This window comes from Oncorhynchus tshawytscha, linkage group LG25, assembly GCF_018296145.1.
Source record: "Oncorhynchus tshawytscha isolate Ot180627B linkage group LG25, Otsh_v2.0, whole genome shotgun sequence".
Classification (NCBI taxonomy): Eukaryota; Metazoa; Chordata; class Actinopteri; order Salmoniformes; family Salmonidae; genus Oncorhynchus; species Oncorhynchus tshawytscha.
The window spans coordinates 30,699,825-30,713,588 of NC_056453.1; the positions used below are offsets into that span (position 1 = coordinate 30,699,825).

General features: G+C 42.4%; 1 protein-coding gene across 23 annotated transcripts in view; it reads right to left on the reverse strand.

Moving 5' to 3' along the window:
- Positions 1–13,764, reverse strand: part of nrxn1a (neurexin 1a) — a 616,431-nt gene that overhangs the window by 312,151 nt on the left and 290,516 nt on the right. For all 23 annotated transcript variants that reach the window (XM_042306235.1, XM_042306230.1, XM_042306233.1 and 20 more), the window contains one exon: positions 321–443. In XM_042306235.1, coding sequence (XP_042162169.1) covers positions 321–443 — 123 coding nt within the window. The remainder of the gene's footprint in view (positions 1–320; positions 444–13,764) is intronic.

A 13,764-nucleotide genomic window follows, 5' to 3' on the forward strand; every position in this document is an offset into this window, starting at 1 on the left:
TATGTGAAATACAATGGGGTTATACACACAGGGCCGGCTTCCCAACACAGATTAAGACTAATCCTGTACTACAAAGCATGTTCAATGGAGAATATTCGTTGAAATATCTTTCTAGTCCAAGACTAGTTTTAATCTCTGTCTGGGAAACTAGCCCCAAAATGATCGATTGTATATCAAACATTATGGACTAGATCCAACTTTGTCTGATCTAGTCCATAGTCAAACTGTGTGTCTTACCTACAAGGGGCCCAAGGACTGTCCTGAAAAGTATCACACTCATATAAAACATAGACATTGAATTAGGGAGAGGGAGGTTGTACCTTCTACAGGTTGAAGATCATCTACGGTGAGTTTCAAACTCTTTCCCCTCCTGAACACACGCACCGTGTGCCACTCGTTATCGTTCAGGTTCTGACCAGCAAATATGGTCTCTGGACCCTTGCCTGTAGGACAGCCCAAACACTGGTTAACACACACACACCTCGAGACGGGGAGAAGAGACACCAGAGTTAGTGCAGTGACAGGGTGTGTTTGGGAGGAGGGGGTGGGGGGTAAAGAGAGAGAGGACAGAGTAAAATAATACTTATAAAACAGAACATATTTAATGACCCACACAACACCACCTCAGGTTGTCTCTCACGTCATTAAGTGTAACAACACCTCATCTACCTAATCGCAGAAATCACGGAACACTGTTTTGAATTGGATACCCATTTTAGTCATTGTTTTTCTATGAGTGTGTGATTAATAACAATGCCACTAGGGGGCAGTAAAGCTCCACCCCAATGCTGCATAGCTTGGCGATACATAAGGGTAAGACAGAGAGAAACAAACTCCATCTTGATTAGTTTAACGGTAAATGGCATTTCAAACCTTATTCTGCTGTGTCTGACCTCAATAAAAATGAATTGTAAGTAATGATGTTGAGGAAAAAATAATAGTGATCACGAAAAACACCTCACTCAATCAGACGAATTGTAAATAATGATGTTGGGAAACAACAAAAAAATCATAACCATGAAGTAAACATTATTCAAGGTGCTAGTTTGAACACTGTAACTGTGAGGCATGGAGGGAAGTGTCCTGTTAATGAATAGAAGCTGGACAGTACGCTGCCAGGAGGAAATAAGGACTGTGATTTTTTGAGGAGGGATTTACTGACATTTACTCCTGAGGTACTGACCTGTTGCACCCTTGACAACTACTGTGATTATTATTATTTGACCCTGCTGGTCATTTATGAACATTTGAACATCTTGGCCATGTTCTGTTATAATCTCCACCCGGCACAGCCAGAAGAGGACTGGCCACCCCTCAGAGCCTGATTCCTCTTTAGGTTTCTTCCTAGGTTTTTTCCTTGCCACCGTGCTTCTACACCATCATTGCTTGCTGTTTGGGGTTTTAGGCTGGGTTTCTGTACAGCACTTTGAGATATCAGCTGATGTAAGAAGGGCTATATAAATACATTTGATTTGATTTGATGTCATAGCTGCATAATGGCTAACTGTGGGGGAAAAAAGAAAACCGCCCAATGGTGTTACCAGAAAGAACCTTCCAGGGGGTTCTCTAAAGAGGGACATCTAACTGAGTACATGACATTATGGCTGATGGTGAGGCAACTGTGCCTTGAAGAACAAGTGATGTGTTAAAACAACTGATGTTGCCAGCAAGCCTACCAGAGGTTTGGCATCCCATTCAATGCCTAAGTCTGATATTTTTACAACATAGTGACTACCTCACTATATAACTTTTTTAATAATCATATATTTTTTTTAACTAACACTTGTGTCTTGTCTTTTCCTAGTAGGACTGACTTCGCTGATAGCTACTTTATTGAGGAGAAAAGTACTTACTATGACTGTGATGTGGTTGTTCCACCTAGCTATCTGAAGATGAATGCACTAACTGTAAGTCGCTCTGGATAAGTGTGTCTGCTAAATTACTACAATGTAAATGTATGTAATGCTCTTTTTTAAATAATGAGAGCTTCTGGTGAGTAGGAACTCCAATGTAGTTATATAGGGAAAATACTATTGAAGCTTGTTGTTTTATATTTAAATATGTAGTTTGGACCAAGTGAAGACACTGCATTGCATTCCCACTTCATGAATTATGAATTAAAAAGCATTAAGGAGGAAAGACAGTTCCCGTAGTAGAATATGTCCTACTGAGGGCTGAGGAGAACAAAGCCTTATCTCCCCTAACTCATCACCAGGAACCCAGTGAGGACACTGGACTACGTCTTATGGCAAGTCAGGACATGTTACCAGATAATGGATGTGAAGAGAAAGGAAAATGTCTTTGTGACTATGTCTCATTTCCTTCATTTAAGAGTTTCAGAGTATATACACTAAATGTATTTGATGTACACTAAATAAATACACACAAACACACACATATACACACACACACACACACACACACACACACACACACACACACACACACACACACACACACACACACAATCAAAATGCTCAAAGTCAGAGCTGGAATCACAGTCAGTGTATTTTAAATGATCTCCTTCCATCTGGCACAATATGAATCACTCCTCTCCTCAACAGAAGACAATAAGATTGAATCAAACAGAAGACAATAAGCTTGTACAGGATCAGAATCAGAGGCTGGAGTAGATCCAGTTGGAACACCGATCATTCAGTTTTCTCATAAAGCCACATTGTTTCAGATTCAGTGTCCCAACATTGGGCAATTTGATGCTATGAGATATCTTACATGACCTTCGACCCAAGACTTTTACAATGTGTCAATACAAGGAACATCTATCCTCCTGAAACATCTCCCCCCTCTTTTTCCTAAATGTTTTCTCTCTTCTTTCAATTATCTTGGCCACAAGGACAGAGGCATGGAAGGCAAAGCTCAATCCATCCTTTCAAGTGCCCGAACTCCATCCCTCCATCCCATTATTTCATATATCGCTCCCTCTCCCCCTCTCCTTCACTCCTAATCCCATTCTCCAGGAGCCTGGTTTCTATCCTCCCCGGCCCTAGTGGGGTGTTTAGTGCTTACAAAGCAAAACGGCGCCTCTGAGATTGAGTATAATATCCTAGTGCTCCGGCTGCCTGTGATTTGCATACACATTGAGGCGTTCAGGCTTTGAAGATTGCAGAGAAAGAGGAAAGGAAATAAATAGCCGTAAAAGGGTTGACTGGGATGAACCTGGTCCCCATTAGGGTTGTGCTGAATGGCGGGAACCCGGTAACCAAGATTTACTGGGATTTAACGCCCAAAACCACTCACTTTTCCCGGGATAAATAACTGCGAGAAACCGGTAAATTATAATAAATTATTTATATGAACAGAATGAACAGCATGGTGTAAAATGGAACTGTTAAATGATATGCAATGTCTAAATCTGGCTTCTCTACAGCCTCTGCATGATGAATCAAAGCTCAGGGTGGGGACAGACAGCCCATCTCAGTACAGAGCGCAGTTCACAGTGCATGTAGATCTCATCATGGTAACGTTTTTTTTCTTGTGACAGGTAGGCCTACATTTGCTGCGGCATAGCCTTTGAAACAGTAATATAAAGACCAAATGTGTAACTAATTTACCCATCTCCTTCTGGATTTCGGGAGTCACCTTCTTTTTTTATTGTAAAGAGTCATTCATTTTTCATTGCAGCTGTACAGTGTTAAAACAGCCTACCACTCGGTCATCATTGCTTAAAATCGTTGTTCGCAGTCTTTCTCTCTCTGCATAAACTCCCATTCACATTGCATCCAAAATAGATAACCCTGTTCTAGGTTGATATATAGCAATATACAGGCCTAGCCTACCTCTTCCAGGTAATATATTCAATGCCGTATTAACATTATGCCTTATATTTAGCTAATTAATGATGGGTTACGCATAATAAACTTCGAACTTGAAGTCTCTGTCTCTTGCACAATACCCACACACCTGTGCTCCGCTGGCCTCTCTTTAAAAAAAGGCTCCTTAGCTCTTGGAGTCCCATGCAGGAAACGCTAGACTAGAATGGCTTGCTGGACATAATTTTATTTGCATTTCTTATACCAGTAGACTATTCAAAGAGGAACGCAAGCTCTTTTTTTGTTGAATGTTAAATACAGCAGCCAATAGAACTCACGGGTAGTTTGAAAGAAGAGCGAGCTCACGATGGTGGTAGGCTCTAGCAGTAATTTATTCAGCCCCATAACCATTAAATCTTCATGAAGAGAAGTGAAAGCCTTCTGCATCTAATTGTAGTCCTATATTATTCAAGGATGTCATTAGAACGATGAAAGTAAGGACAATGAAACTGTTGAAAGCATGGAAGGAATGAAGCAACAATAGAGAGAGGAAGAAGAGTTAGTTATAACATCAGGGGAAATATTATGAAAAGTAGGCTATACAGTATATGAGTCAGCCTACTAGTTATACAAAGATGCCCTATTATATTTAAAAAATAAAACATGTTTTTTTTGCCTATACCGGTAACTTTGTAGGCAGCATGTGCTGCACCAGAATCGCAGGTTCTCGTCTGCTTTATCATGGTTTGAACGATATGCGTAATTCCTGTCAATATAATACAGTTAACTTCTTGGATATAGGGGGCGCTCTTTTCATTTATGGATAAAAAAACGTTCCCGTTTTAAACAAGATATTTTGTCACGAAAAGATGCTCGACTATGCATATAATTGACAGCTTTGGAAAGAAAACACTCTGACGTTTCCAAAACTGCGAAGATATTGTCTGGAGTGCCACAGAACTAATGCTACAGGCGAAACCAAGATGAAATTTCATACAGGAAGTGCCCCAGATTTTGAATGCACTGTGTTCCAATGTCTCCTTATATGGCTGTGTATGGGTCACGAATGAGCTTAGTTTCCCCAATGTGTCGACAGCATTGTGACATATTTGTAGGCAAATCATTGGAAGATTGACCTTAAGAGACTACATCTACCAGGTGGCCGCTTGGTGTCCTCCGTTGCAATTATTACGTAATCTCCAGCTGCGTGTATTTTTCGTTTGCTTCGAAGAGAAACACAGCTGCCACGAATGATTTATCATCGAATAGATATGTGAAAAACACCTTGAGGATTGATTATAAACAACGTTTGCCATGTTTATGTCGATATTATGGAGTTAATTTGGTAAAAAGTTTGGCGTTGTAGAGACTGCATTTTCTGACTTTTTTCTTAGCCAAACGTGATGAACAAAACGGAGCGATTTCTCCTACACAAGTAATCTTTTTGGAAAAACTGAACATTTGATATCTAACTGAGAGTCTCCTCATTGAAAACATCCGAAGTTCTTCAAAGGTAAATTATTTTATTTGAATGCTTTTCTTGTTTTTGTGAAAATGTTGCCTGCTGAATGCTAGGCTTAATGCTATGCTAGCTATCAATACTCTTACACAAATGCTTGTGTGGCTATGGTTGAAAAGCATATTTTGAAAATCTGAGATGACAGTGTTGTTAACAAAAGGCTAAGCTTGTGAGTGAATATATTTCTTTCATTTCATTTGCGATTTTCATGAATAGTTAACGTTGCGTTTTGGTAATGACCTTGAGGCTATAATTATGCTCCCGGATACGGGATTGCTCGACGCTAGAGGTTAAGTGGAGGCTGCTGAGGGGAGAACTGCTCATAATAATTAGAGGGAATGGAGTATAATGAATGGAATGGTATCAAACCAATGAAAACCATGTTACCCCAATCCAGCCATTATTATGAGCCATTCTCCCCTCAGCAGCCTCCAATGATATAGTACAATACAGTACAGTAATACAGTTCACAATCAAAAAGATTAGCCTACTGGAGCTAGTTTAATGTATTTACCCAAGAGAGCATATAGCTAGCTACATCTATGGGCTTTTATGTTTTTCTGTCCCGTGTAATGTGCAGTAGCTTATATCATGTATTTGGATAACGACACAATCATTTGGGCTTTTTTGGGCATGGGCTCATTCAATGTATTTAATATATGACTCATCAGGCTCAGGTAGCATCAGGTTGGAATGTTCATGCTGATCAAAGCTCTAAACAAATCCAGAAATCTTTATATGATTTATAATGCTTTTGAATGACACTTGCGGTTTCGGTGGGAAATACCAGGTTACCCCGGGAGAAAGGGGATTTATTCTCAGGATGGAAATTTTTTTAAATAGCGGGACAGTATTCTACCCTAGTGTGTGTGTGTGTGTGTGTGTGTGTGTGTGTGTGTGTGTGTGTGTGTGTGTGAAAGAGAATGGTGGTGCACGAGTGCTTTACAAAGTAAAGTGTAACGGAAATTAACTTCTTTCTTTGGATGAAAAACGTGCCCAAATTAAGCTGCCTGCTACTCAGCCATAATTAGTAAATTGGGACAGAACACACTCTGAAGTTTCTAAAACTGTTTGAATGATGTCTGTGAGTATAACAGAACTCATATGGCAGATTAAAGATTGATAAAGATTGATTCCATACTTAGTTTGACATGTTTCTAAGGGCTGTAACGGAACTTTTCCTCCGACGATCGGCACGACCTGAACACGCTTTTGGATTTGTTTACCAAACGCCCTAACAAAAGAAGATATTTGGACATAACTGATGGACATTATTGAACAAATCAAATATTTATGGTGGAATTGGGATTCCTGGGAGGGCATTCTGATGAAGATCATCAAAGGTAAGTGAATATTTGAAATGCTATTTCTGAGTAATGTTGACTACCCAATATGGTGGGTATCTTTTTGGCTGCTTTGTTGTCTAAAGGCAGTACTCAGATTATTGCATGGTTTGCTTTCTCCGGAAAGTAAAAAAAAAAAATCTGACACAGCGGTTGCATTAACTTCTTGGATATAGGGGGCGCTCTTTAAATTTATGGATAAAAAAACGTGCCCGTTTTAAGCGCAATATTTTGTCACGAAAAGATGCTCGACTATGCATATAATTGGCAGCTTTGGAAAGAACACACTCTAAGGTTTCCAAAACTGCAAAGATATTATCTGTGAGTGCCACAGAACTCATGCTACAGGCGAAACCAAGATGAAACTTCAACCAGGAAATGGGCAGAATTTTTGAAGCTCTGTTTCCCATTGTCTCCTTATATGGCTGTGAATGCGCCGGGAATGAGCCTGCCCTTTCTATCGTTTCTCCAAGGTGTCTGCAGCATTGTGACGTATTTGTAGGCATATCATTGGAAGATTGGCCATAAGAGACTACATTTACCAGGGGTCCGCCCGGTGTCCTTTGTCTAAATTGGTGCGTAATCTACAAGCTGCACGCAGTCATCCAGTGATTGAGAGGAGAGAGGAGGCTTTCAACGAACGATATATCATGAAGAGATATGTGAAGAACACCTTGAGGATTGATTCTAAACAACGTTTACCATGTTTCAGTCGATATTATGGAGTTAATTTGGAAAAAAGTTTGGCGGTTTGAAGACTGAATTTTTGTTTTTTTTTGGTAGCCAAACGTGACGCACCAAACGGAGCAATTTCTCCTAAACAAATAATCTTTCAGAAAAAACTGAGCATTTGCTATCTAACTGAGTCTCCTCATTGAAAACATCTGAAGTTCTTCAAAGGTAAATGATTTTATTTGAATGAATTTCTGTTTTTTGTGAAAATGTTGCCTGCTGATGCTAACGCTAAATGCTATGCTAAATGCTATGCTAGCTGCGCTAGCTGTTACATAAATGCTTGTTTTGCTATGGTTGAGAAGCATATTTTGAAAAGCTGAGATGACAGTGTTGTTAACAAAAGGCTAAGCTTGAGAGCTAGCATATTAATTTCATGTCATTTGCGATTTTCATGAATAGTTAACGTTGCGTTATGGTAATGAGCTTGAGGCTGTATTCACGATCCCGGATCCGGGATGGCGCGACGCAAGAAGTTAAGAAGAAGTTTATCCAAAGTTCCATGTATAATAGTCGTGTCTTTATCAATGTTTATTAGTAGTATTTCTGTAAATTGCATGTTTTAAAACTACTGAACGTAACGCCCCAAGTAAACTCCGATTTTTTTATATAAATATGAACTTTATCAAACAAACATACATGTACATGAAGTCCTATGAGTGTCATCTGATGAAGATCATCAAAGGTTAGTAATTAATTTTATCTCTATTTCTGCTTTTTGTGACTCCTCCCTTTGGCTGGAAAAAATGGCTGTGTTTTTCTGTGGCTTGGTGGTGACATTTCACTGGCTGTGGGGGGTTCCGCTAGACAGGTTAAGAGAGACCTGGAGGTCATATGGGTCACATCTCCATGGAAGGAAACCAGACTGCATCTAATTTGCTCTCCACGCGCACACACACACATGCACGCACGCACACACACACGAACGCATGCATGCACACACACACGCGCACGCACGCACACACACGCACGAACGCACACACACACACAACCGCATGCATGCACACACACACACACACGCATGAACGCACACACACATGCGCACGCATGCACGCATGCACACACACGCACACGCATGCATGCACACACACACACACACACAAACACACACACAGAAAGACAAACACACGTACTTATACAGAGACACGGAAAACACTCATTGAACAGTCAACCAGTGAGTTTTTTAAGACAGGTTTAAATAATATTTATGTTGCATTTACAGAGATTGTCTTTTGTTTTAGTGAGTTTAAGGTATTCTTGCTTATTTATCCACATAGTTATTATGTTCTTACAGCCTCAGAACTGTTTTTAGGAAAGAACCAACATTATTATCAGCTTCTGCTAAGTTACTGGTGATTACATCATCCTACAGATACCAAGTTGTAACAAATCAATACTACAACAACTAAACACGAACCAAACAAAAAAAGCCAATCTGTGTGTGTGTGTGTGTGTGTGTGTGTATTTTTAGCTTGTCGTCAGTCAGTGCATGTTAACAGTGTTTAAGTTGAAGTGGCAGCGGTTTCTTCGGGCAGAGCTGAGGACGCCCGAGGGAAGGGAGCCGAAGACCCTTAATTGACAGTGATGTGTTTTTTGAGTCTGTGCTGTGTGTGTTTTTTCTTTGAGTCTGTTCTGAACATGTCATTCTTCCACAAAGCCGAACCAAGATGCCGCAAACTGACAACACTAATTAACGCAATAAATAATTAAGTGGTTTAAAAAATAATAAGGAGTGAAAAAAGAATGACCTGGTAAAAAATGGAAAAACAATCCTTGGAAGTGGAACGGTTACTCTATCCAAGTAGAAGATGGTAAGTGTATGTAGCTAGAACAGAGTTGTAAAGCTGCATTGGTGTTTGGTGCTTTTCTTTTCAGGAATGGAAATGAAACATTTTCCTCAGACCCAATTAGGCGCAAGGAGCCTCTTTCTCTCCTTCACTTTTTTCTTTATTTTATTCTTGAGGATGAATATCTACTTCCATTCGTGCATTCCCAAACGCTGGCATCACACAGTCATGTCTCACATCATTTCTGAATAATGTGTGCCAAACACAGACACGCATGGCTTAATTCTGAAGTCAACGTGCCAGTCAACAGTGGTCGTGCCAAACGAGCTTCAGTGACTCTTGCTATTGAGGTGGCGATCATTTGATCTAAGTGCCTCAGGCTGCATTTACACAGGCAGCACAATTATGATAGTTTGCCAAATGATTGGTAAAATAATTGATTTGATTGTTGAAAAGACAAATAATTGGGCAAAAGATCAGAATTGGACTGCCTGTGTAAACACAGACTTAGAGTTTTAAATCAAAGTATGTTTACTTATAAAGCAGCAAACAGTTTTTATCACATAACCATACAACCCTTCTGTTCTAGCTACACAAAACAAACACTGGGAAATATGTGTGCATCAATGAGAGAGAGAGAGACAGAGAGAGAGACAGAGAGACAGAGAGAGAGAGAGAGAGAGGGAGAGAGAGAGGGAGAGAGAGAGAGGGAGAGAGAGAGAGAGAGAGGGAGACAGAGAGACAGAGAGAGAGAGAGAGAGAGAGAGAGAGAGAGAGAGAGAGGGAGAGAGAGAGAGAGAGAGAGAGAGACAGAGAGACAGAGAGAGAGAGAGAGAGAGAGAGAGAGAGAGAGAGAGAGAGAGACAGAGAGAGAGAGAGAGAGAGAGAGAGAGAGAGAGAGGGAGAGAGAGAGAGAGAGACAGAGAGACAGAGAGAGAGAGAGAGAGAGAGAGACAGAGAGACAGAGAGAGAGAGAGAGAGAGAGAGAGAGAGGGAGAGAGGGAGAGAGAGAGAGAGAGAGAGAGAGAGAGAGAGAGAGAGAGAGAGAGAGAGGGAGAGAGGGAGGGAGATGTTTTGAAGTGTGTTTGTTTACATTTACTTTGTTAACAAACATTGGAGTAAAACAAGTTTATACTTTGGGTTCTGATGGGGTACGACAGTTGAACTAAGCTCATGAGTCATTTATAAGTTATATTTTTCAAGAATCAATGGATATATATCATTCATTTATAAGACCAAAAATGGATGTAACAACTGCTGATTGTCGCTTTAAATGCATCAAAAAAATGATTTACTAAAGAATATATCTCCGCTACCCATTTCCTGTTCTGCTTTTGTGTATGTTTTTTAGATTAGCTACCTACACAGAGACATGGCACTAGATCCACATTTGAAATAAAGACAATCTATGGACAGATTTGTTTAGTGATGGGAATGTATTGGTATGTACAAGAATATATATGTGTGGAAGGCACTACAGGTGTGTTTGATGTTCAATGTTTGCAGAGATTATACTGTAGTTGTGATTCCACAAATTAGCACTGTGCTTAAGGACGGAGAGTGTATGGAATGTTGGAATGTTTACAATCAATTTGCATACACAATGTACAAAATGCATGCAGAATTCTTAGTTGCATTAAATGCTATTTAGCATAGAAATAGGTATTAAAAATCACCATTGGAATTCACGGGTAATGCTATAGAATTGCTTAACTGTTGTTGCAAACCATTTATAATGTTAATTATTTTTGATGCCCCTATACACAGACCTTGCTATGAAACCAGCCTCCAGATATAAATTCAAATGTACCCTATCAAATATTGCATCCATTCGTGTGACTCAGCCGTACCTCCAGCCAGACTAAGAGGACTGGATGCAGAATGGATGAAGACAATCTGGATGGAGGAGACAGAACTTACTATGTTATGTTGTTGGGAGTGTGTTTCTCCATAACAGTGGAGGAGAGTCAGTGTGATGGAAGTGAAGGTAAACCCTAGAGATATAGTGTGTATGCATCAGGCAGTACGGAGCACAGGAAAGAACGGCTCATCTTTTCTGACTCTTGAGGGCTCTTCTTCCATCATTAATTCATCAATGTCCCTGAATTATAAATACAAGGACAAGGACAAGTTTCCTCCTAAAGTATTGCAATGTAGCCTCTGTAGCTCCACACTCCTTCTCTCTCTTTCTCTGTCCCTCCCACCCTCTTTCCTAGCAGTCCTATTCTCTCTTTCCCTATCCATTTCTCCATCCCTACCTCCCTCTCACCTCACTCCATTCCACTACATCCCTTATTTCTTCCTTCCCTCCCTCCTTCCCTCCTGGCAGTCCTACTCTCTCCATCCCTTTCTCTCTGCTCTGTGAGGCAGGTTAATGAGAATAATAAAATCACACTCCGTATTTCCTCTTCGCTTTGAAAAGCCTCATCAATTTACCAGGCGCCAAGATAGACTGAGGGAAGAAAGAAAGAAAAGAAGAGAATGACGAACAGAGAGAAAGGTGAAAATAAAATACAAGAAGAGAATGAAGAATGGAGAGAAAGGTAAAAAAATACAAAATAATAATAGATTGAAAACAAGGGAACAGGGGGAAATCATCCGTGGCTAAAATACCTCTGTTTCCAAGCATGCGTTTTATATCAGTCTGTTTGAATTTAGGAGCGTCATCAAGGCTGGTAATTAGAGACAACAGAGTGTGAAAAATCACTGTTGACTGCCATGTTGGGGGCTCCTCATTAATTCCAACCCATCCCTCCCTCTCCTTCCTCTATCCCTCCATGCATCCTCTGCCTTCTCCCTCCCTCTCCTTCCTCTATCCCTCCATGCATCCTCTGCCTTCTCCCTCCCTCTCCTTCCTCTATCCCTCCATACATCCTCTGCCTTCTCCTTCCCTCTCCTTCCTCTATCCCTCCATACATCCTCTGCCTTCTCCCTCCCTCTCCTTCCTCTATCCCTCCATGCATCATATGCCTTCTCCCTCCCTCTCCTTCCTCTATCCCTCCATACATCCTCTGCCTTCTCCCTCCCTCTCCTTCCTCTATCCCTCCATACATCCTCTGCCTTCTCCCTCCCTCTCCTTCCTCTATCCCTCCATACATCCTCTGCCTTCTCCCTCCCTCTCCTTCCTCTATCCCTCCATGCATCATATGCCTTCTCCCTCCCTCTCCTTCCTCTATCCCTCCATGCATCCTCTGCCTTCTCCCTCCCTCTCCTTCCTCTATCCCTCCATGCATCCTCTGCCTTCTCCCTCCCTCTCCTTCCTCTATCCCTCCATGCATCCTCTGCCTTCTCCCTCCCTCTCCTTCCTCTATCCCTCCATACATCCTCTGCCTTCTCCCTCCCTCTCCTTCCTCTATCCCTCCATGCATCCTCTGCCTTCTCCCTCCCTCTCCTTCCTCTATCCCTCCATGCATCCTCTGCCTTCTCCCTCCCTCTCCTTCCTCTATCCCTCCATACATCCTCTGCCTTCTCCTTCCCTCTCCTTCCTCTATCCCTCCATGCATCCTCTGCCTTCTCCCTCCCTCTCCTTCCTCTATCCCTCCATGCATCATATGCCTTCTCCCTCCCTCTCCTTCCTCTATCCCTCCATGCATCATATGACTTCTCCCTCCCTCTCCTTCCTCTATCCCTCCATGCATCATATGCCTTCTCCCTCCCTCTCCTTCCTCTATCCCTCCATGCATCATATGCCTTCTCCCTCCCTCTCCTTCCTCTATCCCTCCATGCATCCTCTGCCTTCTCCCTCCCTCTCCTTCCTCTATCCCTCCATGCATCATATGCCTTCTCCTCCCTCTCCTTCCTCTATCCCTCCATACATCCTCTGCCTTCTCCCTCCCTCTCCTTCCTCTATCCCTCCATGCATCATATGCCTTCTCCCTCCCTCTCCTTCCTCTATCCCTCCATGCATCCTCTGCCTTCTCCCTCCCTCTCCTTCCTCTATCCCTCCATGCATCCTCTGCCTTCTCCCTCCCTCTCCTTCCTCTATCCCTCCATGCATCCTCTGCCTTCTCCCTCCCTCCTTCCTCTATCCCTCCATGCATCCTCTGCCTTCTCCCTCCCTCTCCTTCCTCTATCCCTCCATGCATCCTCTGCCTTCTCCCTCCCTCTCCTTCCTCTATCCCTCCATGCATCCTCTGCCTTCTCCCTCCCTCTCCTTCCTCTATCCCTCCATGCATCCTCTGCCTTCTCCCACCCTCTCCTTCCTCTATCCCTCCATGCATCCTCTGCCTTCTCCCACCCTCTCCTTCCTCTATCCCTCCATGCATCCTCTGCCTTCTCCCTCCCTCTCCTTCCTCTATCCCTCCATGCATCCTCTGCCTTCTCCCTCCCTCTCCTTCCTCTATCCCTCCATGCATCCTCTGCCTTCTCCCTCCCTCTCCTTCCTCTATCCCTCCATGCATCCTCTGCCTTCTCCCTCCCTCTCCTTCCTCTATCCCTCCATGCATCCTCTGCCTTCTCCCCCCTCTCCTTCCTCTATCCCTCCATGCATCCTCTGCCTTCTCCCTCCCTCTCCTTCCTCTATCCCTCCATGCATCCTCTGCCTTCTCCCACCCTCTCCTTCCTCTATCCCTCCATGCATCCTCTGCCTTCTCCCTCCCTCCCTTCCTCTATCC